The sequence below is a fragment of the Globicephala melas genome, chromosome 7 (genome assembly GCF_963455315.2).
Source record: "Globicephala melas chromosome 7, mGloMel1.2, whole genome shotgun sequence".
Taxonomy (NCBI): domain Eukaryota; kingdom Metazoa; phylum Chordata; class Mammalia; order Artiodactyla; family Delphinidae; genus Globicephala; species Globicephala melas.
The window spans coordinates 78,717,843-78,737,782 of NC_083320.1; the positions used below are offsets into that span (position 1 = coordinate 78,717,843).

The 19,940-nt window shown below is 39.6% G+C and overlaps 1 protein-coding gene across 5 annotated transcripts in view; it reads left to right on the top strand.

Moving 5' to 3' along the window:
- The window catches only part of NMI (N-myc and STAT interactor), a 108,688-nt gene extending 89,185 nt beyond the window's left edge, over positions 1 to 19,503 (top strand). For 2 of the 5 annotated variants that reach the window (XM_060302455.2, XM_060302456.2), the window contains 8 exons: positions 3,632 to 3,802; positions 10,191 to 10,287; positions 11,318 to 11,413; positions 13,392 to 13,554; positions 16,342 to 16,448; positions 16,535 to 16,721; positions 18,541 to 18,647; positions 19,102 to 19,503. In XM_060302455.2, the coding sequence (XP_060158438.1) occupies positions 10,204 to 10,287; positions 11,318 to 11,413; positions 13,392 to 13,554; positions 16,342 to 16,448; positions 16,535 to 16,721; positions 18,541 to 18,647; positions 19,102 to 19,287 (930 nt within the window). In that variant the 5' untranslated portion in view covers positions 3,632 to 3,802; positions 10,191 to 10,203 and the 3' untranslated portion in view covers positions 19,288 to 19,503. Of the gene's footprint in view, positions 1 to 3,519; positions 3,542 to 3,631; positions 3,803 to 7,314; positions 7,489 to 7,530; positions 7,552 to 10,190; positions 10,288 to 11,317; positions 11,414 to 13,391; positions 13,555 to 16,341; positions 16,449 to 16,534; positions 16,722 to 18,540; positions 18,648 to 19,101 lie in introns of those variants that run through there. The other 3 variants (XM_030852794.3, XM_070045982.1, XM_070045983.1) reach the window with 3 other exon arrangements.
- Positions 19,504 to 19,940: the final 437 nt, after the last annotated feature.

Here is a 19,940-nt window from a genome sequence, read left to right on the forward strand (position 1 = left end):
CTGGCTGGGTCTGAAAATGAAACTGACAAAGACAGATGAAGAGGAGAAAAGCCTACAAATTTATTTAACATAAGTTTTACATGACACAGAAGTCTTCATAAGGAAATGAAGACCCACGGAAACAGTTAGAACTGAGTATTTTTTATTTATTTATTTATTTATTTTTGCGGTACGCGGGCCTCTCACTGTTGTGGCCTCTCCCGTCGCGGAGTACAGGCTCCGGACGCGCAGGCTCAGCGGCCATGGCTCACGGGTCCAGCTGCTCCGCGGCACGTGGGATCTTCCTGGACCGGGGCACGAACCCGTGTCCCCTGCGTCAGCAAGCGGACTCTCAACCACTGCGCCACTAGGGAAGCCCTAGAACTGAGTATTTTTATGCTAGGTTTGATGAAGAGAGGATAGTCATGGAAGAATATGATAGGTCAGAGAGTATGAGGTAATTGAAGTAAACTGGAGAAAACTTAGCAAAGCTGGTTTGTTAAGGATTCTTCTCTGGGTCCATTTGTCTTTGGAGGTAAGAATGCTCCATTCCCACAGGTATAGGGTGAGCACCTCTCACAGGAGGCTTTTTGAACTATTTCAGAGAAGGATGGTAGTGGGGAGGAAGGTCAGAGTGACCGTCTTGCTTCTACTGTTTTCTCAAACTCTTTCCACTTAAAATAGTCGATATGCCAAGGTGCCATATTTTGAGGAAGCAAGTCCTCAATCATTAAAATCATTAGTAAAGCATTACTCAAATTGCCCCACTAGAAACTTTTCAAGATTTTAATAGCTGCTCCTTGAAAATAAAGGCTTTAGTGGTCAAATGAGTTTGATAAATTCAAGATTAAATAAAGTTAAACTTTTAAATGTATGCTATAATTTTTCCCTGCAATACTTCTCAAAACTCAACATGCGGATGTGCATTGTGAATCTCCCAAGTGTGAATCCAGTATGCGGCATTTCCTAATCATACTTGCCCATAGAATTCCCTCATTTTTCATGCCCTGTAGAACATAGTGTGGAGACTGACTTCATGGTTGAGAGTAGAGAAAGATATGAATGTCATCACAGATTAATTGCTTGGTTTTGGGTCAGCACTTTAAGCCATAGTTTCCTGATCTGCAAAATGGGGATAATACCTATATCTCATATTGTTGTTGGCAAAACATAAAAGGTTTATAAAATGTCTAGGAATTCTCAGTAGATCATCGCAATTACGATTGTTAACAATAATATATCTGGGAGCTGGGACTTCCCTGGAGGCGCAGTGGTTAAGAATCCGCCTGCCAATGCAGCAGACACGGGTTCGAGCCCTGGTCCGGGAAGATCCCACATGCCGCAGAGCAACTAAGCCCATGCACCACAGCTACTGAGCCTGCACTCTAGAGCTCACGAGCCACAACTACTGAAGCCCGCACACCTAGAGCCCATGCTCAGCAACAAGAGAACCCACCGCAATGAGAAGCCCGCGCACCACAATGAAGAGTAGCCCCCGCTCACCACAACTAGAGAAAGCCTGTGCAGCAACAAAGACCCAATGCAGCCAAAAATAAATAAAATTTATATATATATATATATATCTGGGAGCTGCCTATTCATCTTCGGAACCCCTGTGCTTTGCAGAGTACTGGACCTGAAGTTCACTTGAGTTCAGACTGTTACACATGGCTCAGCTTCAGCATGTGGGCGGCCCAAAGGCTTCCCTACTAACTGTATCCTTTGTCCTTTAACAGGATTGGAGTCAATCTTAGATGAGTCCTGTTCTGGTCATGGTCCTGTTGCTTAGTATCTTCTTATAAAAAACAAAAATAAGATAAAAGAAGAAATGAGGTTTGAACTAAGTAACCTCTAGAGTTCATGTTCTCTAAAACTCTAAGGGATGGAAGTTTCCTGGTGGTCCAGTGGTTAGGACTCAGCGCTTTCACTCCCATGGGCCAGGGTTCAATCCCTGGTCAGGGAACTAAGATCCCTCAAGCCTTGCAGTGCAGCCAAAAATAAAATAAAAGGGGCTTCCCTGGTGGCGCAGTGGTTAAGAATCCGCCTGCCAGTGCAGGGGACACGGGTTCAAGCCCTGGTCTGGGAAGATCCCACATGCCGAGGAGCAACTAAGCCCGGGTGCCACAGCTACTGAAGCCCATGCACCTAGAGCCCTTGCTCTGCAACAAGAGAAGCTACCACAATGAGAAGCACGTGCACTGCAACGACGAGTAGCCCCTGCTTGCTTGCAACTAGAGGAAGCCCTCATGCAGCAACGAAGACCCAACACAGCCAAAAATAGATTAAATAAATAAATAAATTTAAATAAATAAAATAAAAAACAAAAATTAAAAAAACAAATTTTTAACCCAATGCAGCCAAAAATAGATAAATTAGATAAATAAATAAATAAATTTAAATAAATAAATAAAATAAAAACAGAATAAAAAACAAAATTTTAAAAAAACAAATTTTTAACCTAATGCAGCCAAAAATAGATAAATTATTAATAAATAAATAAATAAATTTAAATAAAATAAAAAACAAAATTTTAAGGGAGACCAAAAGTAATTCTCAGGCTGCCACAGTTAGAGTTTTTGTACTATTTTGACTGGGCTGATGAGTACAAGTGTCTATGCACCACTTCATTTTCTTCACTTAGAAAGGCCACTTTAAACTGATTGCCATCAATATTCTTTTTTTTTTACATAGAAAAGGTGAATATTTAATACACCTGTAAATGTTTATTTCCTTTTCCCTTTGCAGAGCAAACCAATTTTTAATTCAGGAGTGGCATGCAATCAAAACCTATTGATATTTACATCATTTGGAAATATCTCAATGTATTAATTTATTTGAAAATGCGTATAATATTCTTGATATAAAGGAATTTGACTTTGGTTAATATTTCATTTTATCAGATTATATATCAGTTATATATGAATACACAGCACTGTAAACTAGAATTTATGCCTGGAAGTCATTTTGATACATCTCCTCCCTGACCTCTATTTACCAGCCAGTGCAGCTGTGGGGTGGTTCTCTGTGTAGGATTCAGAAACAATGCAATTTTTGAAGTCAACCAGATGTTTTCCATTTCAAAGGAAAAGATCACACTTAGTGAAGTATTTATTTATAAGCTTCACAACAAAACAAAATGATTATAAGAAAACTTTCAAGGGACACAGGTCGTAGAAACCAACTGAACACCACAGCTTTCCCAACTTCCTGGGAAGCTGCAAAAGAAATACCTGTACACAAAAGTTGACCTTGTGCTGGCTGCAAAGATTTGTAGATTAAGGTTATAATGATCAATAAATTACAACGAGAGTTACCATTACAATCTGATGAGAGACTCCCACTTTGCCTTTATTTGGTTTCTATCCACTTTTTCCAAAAACACGTCCTGTAATATACATACAAAGGAGTGGTTTTTAAAGCATGTCCTAAAATGATGTCTATGGAAACTTAAGGAATACTTTGGGAATAAATTTCCTCAAAACAAAAACAAAACCAACACGTTTTAAAAATCGAAAGTGAAAATAGGTGTAACTTGTTAGTGACTAATCATTGGAGACACCAGGTTTGGTATTCGAGCAGTGACTAGATTTAAAGAAAGTCATCATTTGAGTAGTTTTCTTCTCCTTTTATTCTTTCTTTCTTTTTTTTAAAGGAACCAAACTGTTGATCTGGGGGACACCCACTTGAAAAAGGCTCAAAGCTCTTCTGGACAAGGCAGCGCCAGCCGGGCCCGGAGGTTCAGCGCCTCCCGCGGACGCTCCACCTGCGCGCAGCCAGCGAGGTTTCCGGGAACCGGGGCGCGGCGCTCGGCGGGCCGAGGCGGGTGAGTGGGTGCCCCGTTCCCCTCCTGCCATCCCCGCTTCTAGTGGTCCAGGGCTGGAGAGGCAGTGGACGGCGACGAGGCAGGTTCCGCGGGACTCGGGACCTCCTGCGGGGAGACGCCCGGCGGAGAGCCGGGGGCGGACGGGGGCCGGGCGCAGAGCCCCAGCGCCGCGCCCCTGCGCTGCCCGCTGCCGGGGTCGCAGGGACCACACAGCCACCGAGGGGACGTGCCTGCCCCCGGCCCACGGGGCCTTCTCTGTGCCGTCCCGGCCTCTGACCCCGTCTCCTTTGCTTTGCTTCATTTCGGAAATTGAAACTTAAAATGGTTTGTGTTTCCCCACTGTTCTTGTAGTGTCTCTGGAGACAGTTGTTAGGAAAACAGATTCCTTCAGGACATTTACTCTGTTGGCAGGAGGAGCAGGTTTTGGCAGCCGTACCTCACTTTTCAGAATATGCAGGGGTTTTCCTGAAAGAGACGTCCAAAAGAGAATGCGACTTTTCCCTATCTATACAACATGCAGAAGTTTAAAAAACAAAAACAAAACAAAACAAAAACAACTTTGTGCATCACCACCTCCTTTTTTCCTTCCTTCTCCTCATTTCCTTTCTTTTTGCCGCCAGGCATGCATATGGGAAGATTTGCTTCTATCAGGCGGGGGGGGGGGGGGTGGGGGGGTTGGGGGGCATCACGGTGATGTGAGTATATTAAGGGAAATAGGTGGTGAATTGGTATAGGTGATTTGTGCTGGTTTTTTCATTCGCTGCCATAACAAATCACCACAGACTTAGTGGCTTAAAATCCACAAGTTTATTATCTTAAAATTCTGCTGGTTAGACGTTCAACTGGGCGTCACTGGGCTAAAATCAAGGCGTCTTCAGGGCTGCCTTCCTTCCCCGAGGCTAATGCGGTGAACCTGTTTTCTCATCTTTTCCAGCTTCTGTAGACTGCTCACCTTCTTTGGCTCAGGGGTGCCCTTTCTCTATCCTCAAAGCCAGCAGTGTTGCATTTCTCTGACTATTCTTCTGTTGTCACATCTTACTCTGATTCTGCTCTTCTGCCTTCCTCTTTCACTTTGTAGAAGGACCCTGGTGATTACATTATTTCCCCACCAATAATCCAGGAAGATCTTTGTATTTATATATATGTATATATTTTTTTGGCTGTGTTGAGTCTTTGTCGCTGCATGTGGGCTTTCTCTAGTTGTGGCGAGCAGGAGCTACTCTTTGCGTAGCACGGGCTCTAGGCACGCAGGCTTCAGTAGTTACAGCACATAGGCTCAGTAGTTGCGGTGCGCTGGCTCAGTAGTTGTGGTGCACGGGCTTAGTTGCTCCGCGGCATGTGGGGTCTTCCCGGACCAGGGATCGAACCCGGTTCCCCTGCACTGTCAGGCAGATTCTTAACCACTGCACCACCAAGGAAGTCCAAGATCGTTATATTTTGAAGTCAGCTGATTAGCAACCTTAATTCATTCTACAACTTTAATTCTCCTTTACAGTGTAACCTAACATATTCACAGATTCTGAGGGTTAGCATGTGGGCATCTTTAAGGGGACCATTATTCTGCCTACCATTTGACTGTATAAAAGGAAAGCTATTACTGTACATCCCATTTATGCAAAGAGGGAAAGTATCCAGTTACTAGATATGCTGTAAGAAGTCCTGGGAATATTATGTAGTAGACCATTCATATGAGTTAAATATATTATTGAGAGCCTTTATTACAAGCCTTTATTATTATTCTTAGTCTATATTAAGAATATAGGGCTTCCCTGGTGGCGCAGTGGTTGAGTCCGCCTGCTGATGCAGGGGACGCGGGTTCGTGCCCGGGTCCGGGAGGATCCCACGTGCCGCGGAGCGGCTGGGCCCGTGAGCCATGGCCGCTGAGCCTGCGCGTCCGGAGCCTGTGCTCCACAACGCGAGAGGCCACAACGGTGAGGCCCGCGTACCGCAAAAAAAAAAAAAAAAAAAAAAGAATATAGACTAAAAGAACAGTTAAATAATGTTGCAGTTTCTGCTTTCTGGAAATGTAATAAGAGAACTTCACATGCCTGGGATGTCCTGAGCTGAATAAATACCTCAGTCAAGATACTGCACAATTCTATAAACATTGAGTGTTTTCAGTGTGTGAATGTGTATTGTGCTCTGAATGGATACAAGGAACAATGGACGTGGTCCCTGGCCTCAAGGTCATGACCATCTAGTCATGGAAAATGACACAGGTACACAAATAAAGCTCCCCAAAAGAGATAATAGCGGGAGAAGTAAAATCATTTGAGGGAATCAGACAAGGCTTCAAGAACTTGGAGGGGAATTTGGGACGGATGTTGAACAGTAGGGTTTCATTAGGTGGAGGTTAAGGTTGGGAGGGGAGGAAGGATGTGACATTGAGGGACAGGAGGGAGAAGAGAAACCCTTAGAGTGTTCAGTGTGGTTAAGGGACTTGGTCCAGGAGTTGTCTAAATAAGACTAGTTGGGGTTAGATTGTGTAAGACTTGGGATGAATACCGTTATAAGGACTCTGCAGTTGTTAACGCAACTTATATATACTACTTATATATACACCTTTTTTATTTTTAAACTCCTCAAACTTACAGAAAATCTGCAAGTAAAAAATTGTCTTTTTCCTGAGTTATTTGAGAGTAGGTTTCATGACCAATTACCCTGGAATTCTTATTTATTTCCTACAAAAAAGATGTTCTCTATGTAACTACAATACAGTGATTAAAATCAGAAAAATTAATATTGATACATTATGCCATCTAATCCTTGGATCTAATTTAAATTTTGCCAGTTGTCCCTATAATATCCTATAACAAAAGGACCCAGTTCAGAGTTATGCATTGTGTTTAGTTGTGATGTCTCTTTAATCTCCTGCCTGGGACAGTTTCTCAGTCTTTACTTGGCTTTCATGAACTTGACACTTTTGAAGAGAACAGACCAGTTTATCTCATGTTTCCTCTTGTTTAGATTCGGCTCATGCATCTTTGGCAGGAATATCATAGGAATCGTGCTGTGTTCTCGGTGTGCCTATCATATGTCAGATGATTTTGATGTATCTCATTATTTACTTTGATTACTTCATTATGGTGTGGTCCGCCTGGCTTCTTCACTGTAAAGTTATTCTTTTCCCCTTTGAAATTAGTGTTTTGTGGAGAAGTATTTCTTTTGTTTTTTTTGTTTTGAGAAGCTTTATTCATAATAGCCCCAAACCAGAAATAACCAAATAGCCCACCAACGAGAGAATGAATAAACAACTTGTAGGCTGTCCATGCATGGAATACTACACAGCAATAAAAAGGAACAAACTACTAATACATGCAATAACAAGGACAAGTCTCCAAAACATGTTGAGCTTAAAACTCTAGCACATATAAAAGGGTGCATACCAAATGATTCCACTTATATGAAGTGCAATAACAGGTTGTTCAGTGTAAGGAAATTTTAACTCAATTAAAAACAATCATTTCTTGAGTGTAGACTATATCCCTGGCATTCTTTTGGGTACTGTTAGGGTAGCGTTCTGGATGAACTAAAGCATACTTTAGAGAACAAAACAAAAATCATAGCCCTTACAGTGCTTATATTCTTGTAGGTTAGCTTGACATGTTCAAAGCAAAAGGGCAAACTGATATTTATCCCCATTGAAATTGTTGATCTCCTTCGAGGGCTTGTCAATGCCAGGACTGGTGAGTGCTCAGAACACCTAAATGATTGAGATTGCACTGGATTTTGGTTTGCAGTACTTGTGGGTAAGTATTTTGAAACTAATTAAATGGTCCTTTCCTCACAAAACTATCAATTTATCTATCTATCTACCTATCTAGCTAGCTAGCTAGCTAGCTATGTTTACCGACTCATAGTTCTCTGTTTTGCTCAGTGGATTTAATTATTACTGTCATTATTTATTTCTGTGCTTAATTGATTCCCAGATTTGTGCAGTGAGAACCTCATCAAGGTGGACTCTATGTTCTTGTGACATATCCTCATCATTCTTTGAGCACTTCTTGCTTTCTGACATCATAAGATGCTTGTCTTGTACTTTTCCTGTCCTACTTCTAGAAGCAGCCATTTCTCTGAATAGCCTTGGTTCCTGGTAGCTGAGAATGGTACTAGAAACTAAATTCTGGGTGCTAGATGTGCTCACTGCTGTTGTCTTTGTTTCCAGGCCCTTTTAGCAGACAGAACTGAGGAATATCACACACTCACACACATATCTATATTTAAATTTCTGTACTTTTCTATCAACATATCAGAAATCATGAGATTATGCTGATATCTCCAGTTCCAATTCATAGCATTCATTCTATTTTTCTCCCTTTGCATTTTTTTTTTTTTTTTGATTTTCTGATTTTCTGAGTCAGGTTTTTCATTGTCAGAGAACGTGATTATAAATATGCAGAGGGAGAGCTTCCCTGGTGGCGCAGTGGTTGAGTCCGCCTGCCGATTCAGGGGACACGGATTCATGCCCCGGTCCAGAAAGATCCCACATGCCGCGGAGCAGCTGGGCCCGTGAGCCATGGCCACTGAGCCTGCGCGTCCGGAGCCTGTACTCCGCAACGGGAGAGGCCACAACAGGAGAGGCCCGCGTACCGCATAAAAACAAAAAAACCAATGAGAGATGTTTAAAAAAAAAAAGGAGAACAAAAAAATAAAACCCCAATGAGACACCACTTCACATCTATTAGAATGGGCGTCATGAAAAAGACAAGAGGTAACTGTAAGGCCAACTGGCCCGAGACAGGGGAACACAATCAGATTCACAGGTTGCATCAGACCGAAACTCTCCGGACCACCCAGTTCCAGGAACTGACCTGGGGACTTTGAACCCGGCCCAGCCTTCCCGCCTTTCGAGGGGCGGGACTAACGGTCCCCCAGGATACCCGGAAAGACCACCAAATAAGGAATACCCTGCGCCCTCCCAGATTCACCACACCCCTTTCCCTTCTTCCCCTATAAAATCTTGCCCAACCCTCGCCCGGGTGCGACTTCTCTGGCCCCTTTCTCTTGGACCAGTGAACCTCGCCCGGGAGCACTCCCTAATAAAGCTCACTTGAAGCTTTCCTCTGTTTCGCGGTGCCGTTTGGTTAAGATCCGACCTTACAGTAACAAATACTGGAGAGAGTGTGGAGAAAAGGGAACCCCTGTGCACTGTTGGTGGGAATGTAAATTGGTGCAGCCGCTATGGAGAACAGTATGGAGGATCCTCAAAAAGTTAAAAGTAGAACTACCATATGACCCCTTTTTTTGGACACTGCTTGTGTTCACACTGAGTAAACTAAACCATGACTAATTTTTTGCTAGTCTTCTATTTTATTTTTAGAGAAGAATACATGTCTTTTCTGTTTCTTCTATAGGAATAGTGAGAATTTAGCCACTTGAAATCTTGGAAGATTGTATTAACAGACACATTATTAATGTGCTTCTAAAACAATAACTGTTGTGATAATCCTTGTGTCATATTTGATCTGGGACAACTCCATCTTAGTAAATTGATATGCAGGCAAGGTTTCTTAACTTTTTTGGTGCCAGTCTGAAAAAGCTTGTGGGCCTTTCTCAAAATAAAGTTTTTAAGTTGTATAAAACAAAATACATAGAATTATAAAGGAAACCAATTATATTGAAATATGATTATCAGGTTATTTAAAAAGCAAATATTTAATATAGTAATATATATCAATATACTACAGTTTATTACAAGACCTAGTCATGAGTTTAATAACTATCATAATTTTGAAGCAGGGTTAAACACAAGCAATGTTTCAGGATATCTGGAAGAGTTAAAATATTTTATGAAAATATCTGTACCGTCTTGGTGGCTTTTGTCACAGGGGCTGCAAATACCATGTGGCTTTTTGCCTATATTCATATTTGAAGAGAATGCTAAGTTTCAATAAGAGGTTATTAGAAATAAAGATGAAGTTTTTTTCCTGTCCAAGTGTATGAACTCAGGAGGGTTTGTGAAAACCCCTGTACGCATAGAGGAACGGTGTTTGGAGGTCTTTTTACTCCATTACATTTGGGGAGTATAATAGGGAGAATTAAATATTTAAATAAAAACCTTTGAAAAAGTCTAGAAGACCAAAATAATAGTCTTTTAAAATGGAGCATGATATTATGATTGAAATGAGAACTACAAAGGAATGTTAATACCTATTATTTTCTCTTACGGTGTTGAAAAGCAAAGAATTTTTAGAACCTTTTTATATGTTTATAGGTGTGAAAGTTATTTGAAATAGAGACTTTGGATATAATCCTCATGATAATAAAGACTTCGGTGATAGGAAATAACATACAGCAAAGAAGAGATGTTTCTTCTGTAAGAGGGTAAAAGTTACTTTTTCTTGAATTTGTGTGTTTGTACTATTTTTAAAGTATTTACCTTTTATAGTAATTAGGGAATCATGGCAACTGATGAAGATAACAAAGAACAAGTTCTTAAGGAGTATGGGCCAGCTGAAGAATTTATGAAAGATGAACAAAACCAGGTAAAAAGGAAAAATTACTGAGTACTATTAAAAATTAACTTACATCTATTTTGCAGCGAGGCATGTTTCATATGTCTTTGTCCAACATTATGTTGAATTTGGAAGAATATTAGGGTTTTCAGTTTTCTTTACCTCTATTATTCAAGACTGACAAGAAGAATCATATTTCTTTTCTTTCTCTTACACAGCTTACAATGTTAGCTGCTTTTTCACTTCCTCTCTCATTTCTTTGATTTGCACCTAGAAGTTAAGAGTTTCGTTAGCAATTATCCAATTAGACCTAAGAGGGAATGGAGGCTCAGGTAGTTAAACCACTTACTCAAGGCCATCTGTCTGGCATATCAAGGCAGCTATACTGTGGGAATCACAGAAAAAAATATTTATAAATTGCCCCAGAGTAACATATGTCCACAGTTATGGTGCAGCTTAAAAGTCATATTGGAGTCACAAATAGTTAGGAAGGAATTGACAGAGCACTGAACTAAGATCCAGAAGACAGGGGTATCAATCCTTGCTCTACTATAAACATTTTTGTGACTTTGGTTTAGTGTGAAAAGTGGTTTCCTTTTTTGTATAATAGAGATAATAATCCTTGGCAGTGTTAAGAAAGTCGACAGGTGATGATGTAAAACATTTGACAAAGGTATTAGTCACGTGATCATATTTATTTTGAGACTGTCTAATGTCTTTCTTTGCCTTGTTCAAAGTGAGAGAAATTTTGCTTCTTTAATTAATTAGAAAAATGAGGTCGGGGCTGGGACTTCCCTGGTGGTCTAGTGGGTAAGACTTCACGCTCCCAATGCAGGGGACCCGGGTTCCATCCCTGGTCGGGGAACTAGCTCCCATGTGCATGCACAGCTAACAAGTCCACATGCCGCAACTAAAGATCCCACATGCTGCAACAAAGATCCCGTGTGCCACAACTAAGACTTTGTACAGCCAAAATAAATAAATATTAAGAAAAGAGAAGAAAAATGAGGTCGGGACTGTTTAAATTTTGGGTGTTATTTTATTTCCTTTTTATTTTTAGAAATTAATTAGTGAAATTGAAAAGGAAAATATTCAGTTAAAGGAGGAGATCCAAAAGCTTGAAGCTGAGTTGCAAGCGACAACCGGGAACTCCCAGGTACTTCTTTAATTATTTTATGTATCTCATTTTTCACAGACCCCATTTTTCAGGAAAAGCAATTTATCGATACAGAATTCATTTCTAAAACATTATGGTCATCCATGGCACCACTGTTTGCAACAGCCCCAAACTGAGAGCAGTAGGATGAATTAATAAATTAGGGTGTATTCACACAGTGGACTACTACACAACGATGAGAATGAACAGGCTACAACTGTATGCAATAACATCGATGAATTTCATAAACACAGTGCTGAGCCAGAAAAGGGGAAACAGGGCACACCATATGCTTCTGTTGAAATAGAGCATGAAAACACGATGTTAGAAGTTAGTATGGTGGTTACTCCTAGAGGCAGGTAGGAACTGGAAGGGAACCCAAGAGGGCTTCTGGGGTGTTGGTCTTGTTCTGATTATTAATCTGGGTGCTGGTCACAGGTGTGTGATCACTGTAGAATTTCATCTTGCTGCACACTTATGCTAATACATGTTTTAATATTCATGTATATGTTAATCCAAAACTACCCCCAAATGATGGTCATTATCAATCACTTTTGGATCAAATTCTTGGTCTTCTCACCAAGTTCTTTTATTGTTCTCCTCATCCAAGTAATTTAAGTGAGTTTCACAGTTAAAAAGAAATCGGATGAGTATCTTCATTTAAATTCTTAATTTCTCCTGTGTTTGAGTTAGACATAGCTTTCACTCCTTTTTTCTTTGTAACAACCCAGGTTGTTAAAAAAAATACTTTAAACAATTTAAATGCTTAAAGCATTGTCACTTTTTGTTTCTGAAATGGGGGATAGGATGTTGAATATCAGGAAGTGAAGTTTCCGGTGTTTGTGAGATTTAGAGAAGTCTCTGTTAAGATTCTGGATACTTCTCAGGCTGGAGCCAGAATCATTTAGTCCTACAACTCAAAGGGCCTCGGGAACCCAGCCAGCTCAGTTGATTCACTTCACAGAGAACTGAAACTGGGGTCTAGAGAGCATAAGTGAATTGCTCCCTGCCACGGTCTACTCAGGACTAGAAGCAGGCATTCTCACTCTCACTCCGGAAAGCTCTTGACTTCTCAGGGTATACTGGATGTTTCTACATTATTGGGAAACACTCTGCCTTTTCTCAAGACACTGCAGATCGTTTTGAAGTCAGAGTTATGGTAATCAGAAATTCTACCAAAGTTACATGTAGAATAAATGTCAGATGAGATCAAATGACTCACTTGATATTTCTAATGTCTTTGCGATAAAACCTTTTCTTGCAACATGTAAAATGACCATGGGAAATAGAAACGCAAACACTCAATTCATTTGTGCATTTATGTGTGGTTGTACTGACTGTTCATCCCAGTGATTTTAAGCGGCTAAGTATAACCCCTTAACTTTATCCTCCAGATTACAGATCTTGCTGGTAGTGTCCCTTCACATTTTTATAAACCTCAGTTGGGGTAATGGTTAAAAAGTTGATGGGCAGGTGTTGAGGAAGGGGGAATTTAAATTTGATAAACTTTAAGTCATTGAATTCAGGAGTCTTTCTTTTTGGATGAAGTTATCTGAGTTCGCCATCAAAATAACCATATACACCTGACTCTATTTCATACCTCTTTGCAGTGAGGGTAAATATACTGTGCAATGATTTCTTTGTGAGATAGCTTATTATTGGCACAGTTGTTCAAAGGGCTTTAGACTCAAACACCACACAATATTGACCAGTTTAAACACTTAGAAAAAGTGAGAGATTATATATTTACAATTTCATCTGTGAAATAATATTGAAGGATCAACATCTGACTACATTACTGAGTACTTCCCTGGGAAGAAGCAATTACTAAAGATATTAAATAAGACCACGCTCAGTATTCCATGGGGCTCTGAAGTCAGTGGAGAGTGAATTATTGGATGATCAAATCACATTATCATTGGAAGGACTTAAGTTATTTCTTGTCTTGATTTTAATCAAACATTTCTGTTTGAATTAGATTAACGAGGATATTCCCGAAACAAAGATAAAGTTCACAGCTGTAGAGAATCCTGAGAGTGACAGCCAGTTTTCAAATACCTCCTATTCGTGTCAAGTGAGCTCAAAAGTCCCTTATGAGCTACAAAAAGGACAAGCACTTATCACCTTTGAAAAAGAAGAAGGTATGACTCATGTTCAAAAATTTGACCATGTTACCTTTGGAAAGCACTGGGACTTTCAAAGAGTTTTTGTAGATATTTGGCCATTGCTTTACAATTTTTACATTTATCATTTCATCTCATCCTCATAGTGACACCCTGAGGTAGGTATGATTATCCCCATTTTACAGATGAGAAAACTGACTCTGAGACGTTGAGTGACTTGAACATGATCACTCATTCAGGACGTGACAATGCTGGGACTCAAGCCCAGGTGTTGTGATGTCCAATACCAATGCCTTTCTACTGCAACTGCTACCTGCAAATGATAATACTAGTGATAATGTTTCAAGGTTGTAAAGCTCTACATCATTCTAGGAGAGTTCTCACAGACATTATCTCATTGTATACTCACATGAATCCATGAAAGAAATAAGATAGAGAGTTACTATTTACATTTTATAACTAAGAAAACAGATTCTCAGGTGTTTAAGTGATTTACCTAGATGCACAAGACCTGTGAATGGCAAGAGCCCTGGAGTCAGAGATTTGGGAGTGGGACCTGATGTTTGCCACATCCGCTGTGGTGTGGGACCCTCTTGAGATCTGGGGGCACCTTAATGAGGAGAATCTGGCTTTGAGTGCCAGCTGTGCCCCTTTCTAGAAGTGTAACTTGGTTGGGTTCTTTATAAATCTCAATTTTTTTATGACACATTTTGTGGCAGTACCTACCTCGGGGTTGCTTTGAGTATTAAATGAGAAATGTTGAAAAATACTTAGCACAGTCTCTGATATGTAATAAACACTTAATAAATGTTAGCTGTCATTATTGCTACATGTTAGGAATTTTTCAGCTAAAGAAACAGAAGCTTACCTAAGAAAAGGAACTTGCTCAAGGTCCATACAGGTGATAAATTGCAGAGCTGAGAGCCAAACCTCAAGTACCCTTGTATGTTCTACTGTACCAACATTCCTCTGAGCAGGCCACCATCTGGGCTTTTTGTTCTCGTATTTTCCAAGTTAGATTAAGTTATGGGTGGGGTCAGATGGTCTTCACAAGCCCTTCCAGTGTTCAGATTCTGGGAATCTATGATTATAACTCATGTCTCCTTGACACCTGGTTTGTTACTATAGCCTGAAAATAAATAGAAAGGCATTCTGGCAGGTCACTATATGCACATACGCTTTGTCCACCCTGGGTCCGCCCCTGCAGCTGAGGGTGAAGGGGGAGGCCGAGAGCCCTGTTGGCAGTTGGCAGTTGGCAGTGGTAATTGAGATATAACTGAAAGATGGAAGTGAGGATTTGGGAAGCAGGTATTCTGCATAGGAATTACCTGGGGATGCTGGGAACAGGATTTTCTTCAAAAACAGCTGCATCACTGCTTCCACCCTTGGCATGGCTCTGAGGTCCTGCTCTTCTGGACAACTTTGGGTTTCTACACAATTAAATAGGAGTTGGCTTTTGACAGAGTCACAGAAGTTGAAACACAAGTAGCCCTCTCAGCTGTGTCAGATCACCAGATGTTGGAGGTTTGGGGGGGTGGGGGAGGGGTGGGCATTGGGAGGGAAAGATCATCATCTAAGTATTACTTACAGTTGATAATCTCTGTTATTGTTGCCTGTTGTCAATAACAACAAAAAAGATGTAATTCAAGTTAGAGAGCCATATCATGGTACAATGAGTCTGAATTCCCACATGACAACGCCCTGTTTTCTAGCCTTGTTTCTCTCTTCCTCCAGCTGTGGTGTGCTGTCTGGTTGTTATAAACACATGTGAGGTTTATAAGACCGAGACTAATTTGTGTCTAGTCTTTATGACCTATTAGAGTAAGCAGCTCCAAATAGCAACAACTGAAGGGTTATAAACTCTTATGTCACACAATTAAAAATAAACACATACCCACATGCATTTTATTTTGGTTTTTTATTATTCTTATTTATTTTTGGCCGCGTCTTTGTTCTCCGACCAGGGATTGAAACCCAGCCCCTCAGCAGTGAAAGCACCGAGTTCTAACCACTGGACCACTAGGGAATTCCCCGCACATTCATTTTAAACTGTCCTATAGTTGCTATGGGATTTCTAATGATGTTTGGCATAATTATATTACTAAGCCTTTCCCATTTGCATGGCTAAATTAGACTAGATAGTTTTGTGATCAGTATATGAAGACTATCGACTTTTTAATGAATGATCTCAAGAGCATTTTAAGGAGGGTAGAATTCTTCATTAAATATGACCAAAAAAAAAAAAAAGACTCTTTGGTATTTAAGTCTTTGTGGTCTTTAATATGTAATCCTGGGGAAATACAGAGACAAGAACAAATATTTATTTCTTTGTTGCTTGTAACATATTAAGGAGCAGTGACAAATGATAAATAAGATTAATTGTCAGAATGGCACTGACCTAAAAAGTTTTCCTAGCTTACTCAACATGGAAGAAATTTCTGGCTGAGCTTTAATGTACTAAGGGAGTTCTCTGATGATTCTGTCTACAGTGGAAAGGAAGGATGTGTGGCTGTACTGAAGTAATATATGAATTTCTGAAGGATCATCAGGCTTATCTCTTAAGGGATGAATCTAGAACTTGTCGAGAATTTCTACACTGTAATTTTTTGCTGATATATTTTGACATTAATATATCCTACTATGGTGGCAAGACCATCATCACTTAGAAATCCTAAGAAAAATGTAAAAATTAGATCCCTTAAAATTAAAGAAAATTTAAAATATTCAGGATTATTTGTTGTTAAACCAAACATGTAAAAATGCATTGAAATATTGGAAATTAATACTTCCCAAATTATTTTTCAGTTGCCCAAAATGTGATCAGAGTGGGGCACCATCATGTGCAGATACAGGATGTAAATGTGAAGGTTATGGCCAGCCCGGTTCCATTAAACTTAGGAGTCAGATTCCAGGTAACATCGTGATTAAAGCGTTTCAGAATTTGTTAAACACGGACACTTTTCTCATCCATATTTCTGAACGTGAACTGATTTCCCAGGTTCACGTAGAAGTGTCCAAAATGAAGATCCATGTTACTGACATTCCTGATGAACTGCCTGAAAGTGAGATGAGAGACAAGCTAGAACTGAGTTTTTGTAAATCCCGCAACGGAGGCGGAGAAGTGGACTGCGTGGAGTACGACAAGCAGTCCCGGAGCGCCGTCGTCACGTTTGTGGAAAGTGGAGGTATTCCCGCACTGAGAGTTAGACAGTACTCTAGCATTTAAATTACATTCTGCCAGGTCTGAAAGTATCCCTTTCTACTGCTTTTATTTGGAATTTATTAGACAGCATAATAACAGGGGATTTTTTTTAACCTTATGAAATGGTAGAGTCCTGAAAATGATTTCCCTGAGTGCTACTGAGAATGATAGGATTACAGATAACAAGTACCTACATCTTAGTGCATTCCTATCACGTGCCAGGCATGGAGTCTTTGGTGTTTTATACATATATCTGCTCAGATCCATAGCACAGCTCTGGATGTAGGTGTTATACTCATTTTATTGATGAGGAAACTAAGGCGTACTCAAGGTAAGCAGCTTACCCAAGATCGCACAGTGGGTGTGTGGCAGAGAAACATTCTGAAAAAAAAATATAAAACTGTCTCTTCATCTCACTTATTACGATTGACAAGGATCTCAGGTGGAGGTAATCGATTCCAGGAAGAAAAGGGGGTAATAGAACAGCTGTTCCTTTTTTAGGTAGAAATGGACTTTTACCAAATCATCTTAGGGAGGTTTATATTCTTATAATGAAAAATAGAAGATTCTCCAAGTTCTTTTGTTAATATGTTCAAATGATTCTCAATGTAAAAATCTCTTCCTCTAGTTAATCTAGTTCTTAGGACTTCTCCACGGTTTGCGCATATGATCGAAATCCAAATATACAATTAAAAACCGTTGACTGATTTAAGTTTTTCATAATAAAGTAATACATGCTTTTTAAAGAAAATTGAAATAATAGAGAACAACATTAATTTAATAAAAATGGAGACATTTCCTTAAATTTCCAAACTTCCTTTCTCCTGCTATGTAGCTAGTTATGGTGAGGTGAATGTCTTTCCAGATCCTTCTGGAATTGCTGGATAATATGGTAATTCTATGTTTAATGCTTGAGGAACCGCCATACTGTTTTCCACAGTGGCTACACCTTTACATTCCTACCAGCAATGTACCAGGGTTCCAGTTTCTCCACATCCTTGCCAGCAAGGATCTACACTCTTAACCACTGTACTATATTGCTAATTCAAGGTGGACTGGCGAGAGGAGAAAAAAAGTGATTGGATATTCTTACGAACTGTTTCTGTTAAACTCTATGCAGTCTTGACACATTACCTTTTTTCCCTCTAGGAAAAAAAGCTGCTAAAAATAAATCTGGTTATTTTTTGTGTTGGAGAAAGTTGATGAATTTTTGTTATTTGCCTTCACTTTTTTTAGATGACATTCAGCACCCCTGCACCTTTGATTAACATCATTATACAGGTTTATTGAATGTCATGTATTAGTTACAGGACAATTAAATAATTTTATATATATAATAGTAATATAGTAATTTGCTATATGTATGTATGTGTGTGTGTATATATATATATATATGCACAGAAAGAGAGAGAGAAAGAGAGTATTCTAATCGTAATTTGCACGTGTACTTCTTGAGAGATTGGGAAACACTGGGTTTTGTTAGGATGGCTGGGTTATTTTTTGCAAATGGTTATCACATTTTATGTAGCTCAAGGTAGGTCTATCTGAGGACATCGCAGCTCACTGTGCATTGATTGACTGATAGTTTAAGACAGATGGAGCTATTTAAATCTCATTATCATTTGGTCTTATGTTTTTTAAAATTATGTACTGTGAATTATTTAAAGTGGGCTGTAGAATTTCTTAAAAATTAATCCCTCAAGCCACTGTTTACTCTGACATTCTGTTTGAAGGAGGTTTTAACTTTGGTTAAAAAATGTTTGATATAAAGGAGAAAATAATTTTTAAAAATTTACTTCTAGTTGCTGACAAGATTTTGAAAATAAAAGACTATCCTCTTTATATAAATGAAAACTGCCAGAGAGTTACTGTTTCTCCGTACACAGAAACATACCTGAAAAAGTTTCAGGTAAAGTCATCTTTCTTCTTTCATTTTGGAAACTTATTGCCCGGCCCCACCCCACAGAAAATAAAAAGTTGTGATTCTGTTTCCGTTAGAATCTTATTAATTAACCTAGCCTGCCATCCTGAAAGCTAGAACTCATGCCTAACTCTTGGTTTCGCTTCCCCTCCAGCATTCATTTCGTTCCTTGATCTTGTCACTTCCACCTCTCACTACCTCTCTAACTGGTCTCTCTGTCCATAGAGTTGCCCTCCTTTCCTCTATTTGTCACAATGGCACCAGAGTTATCTTTCTGAAACTCAGATCCAACTCTGATATTCTCTTGCTTGAAAATCTTCCTGAGGCCCGTTGTCTCTCTCAAGATAACATCCAAACTATTAAGCAGAGCTTATAAATGTAAAGTTTTATAATTCAAAGCACTTAGAAAATTTTCTATTTATCTTTTTATTTTGCTTCTTAGGTATTTTCAGGAGTATGTAAGAAGACGGTGCTTCTGACTGGACTGGAAGACCTTCAGATCATAGATGAAGAAACTGTAGAGGATTTTATTAACATTCACTTTCAACGGGAGAAAAATGGAGGTGGAGAAGTCGAGGTAGTCAAGTGTTCCCTTGGGCAACCTTACATAGCATACTTTGAAGAATAGAGTCATGGAATCCTATGAAAATTAGAGCTTTTGAACCCAAATCACTGTTAATGCTTGCCAAAAATGAATATCCTTTTCCTTAAAAAAAATGAATAATTCTTTCGTGTTTGTTTATTCTTAGATACAAAATATATTTCTGTTTTTGAATTCTTTGTTTCCACCTGCGCTGAATGTTTACAAATGCAATAACTATATTAAAACAGTTTTGTTCATAAATTTTGTGGCTGGGTGCCATGTCCATTGAAATGAACCATAAGTGATCCAGTTGTCCGTCTGCCATGTTGGCTCATTCTATCATGGTCTGAGCCAACAGCAGAATTAAATTCATATTAAAATGCTGGCAGAAATGAAATGCTTTTAGAAAAGATGCTAAACCTAGACCTATCCAATGCTGCCTGCCATCTAAAATAAAGGGAAAAACTAAAAAGATAAAAGGCTTGGTTTTGCTTCTGATATTTCATTTTTAGGTTTTCAAGTTGTTATACTACCATCAGAAATACTCATTTCTCTCACATTTCTCTTTGGAATAAGAAATGTTGCCTATGGGGCTTCCCTGGTGGCGCAGTGGTTGGGAATCCGCCTGCTGATGCAGGGGACACGGGTTTGAGCCCTGGGCCGGGAGGATCCCACATGCCGCCGAGCAGCTGGGCCTG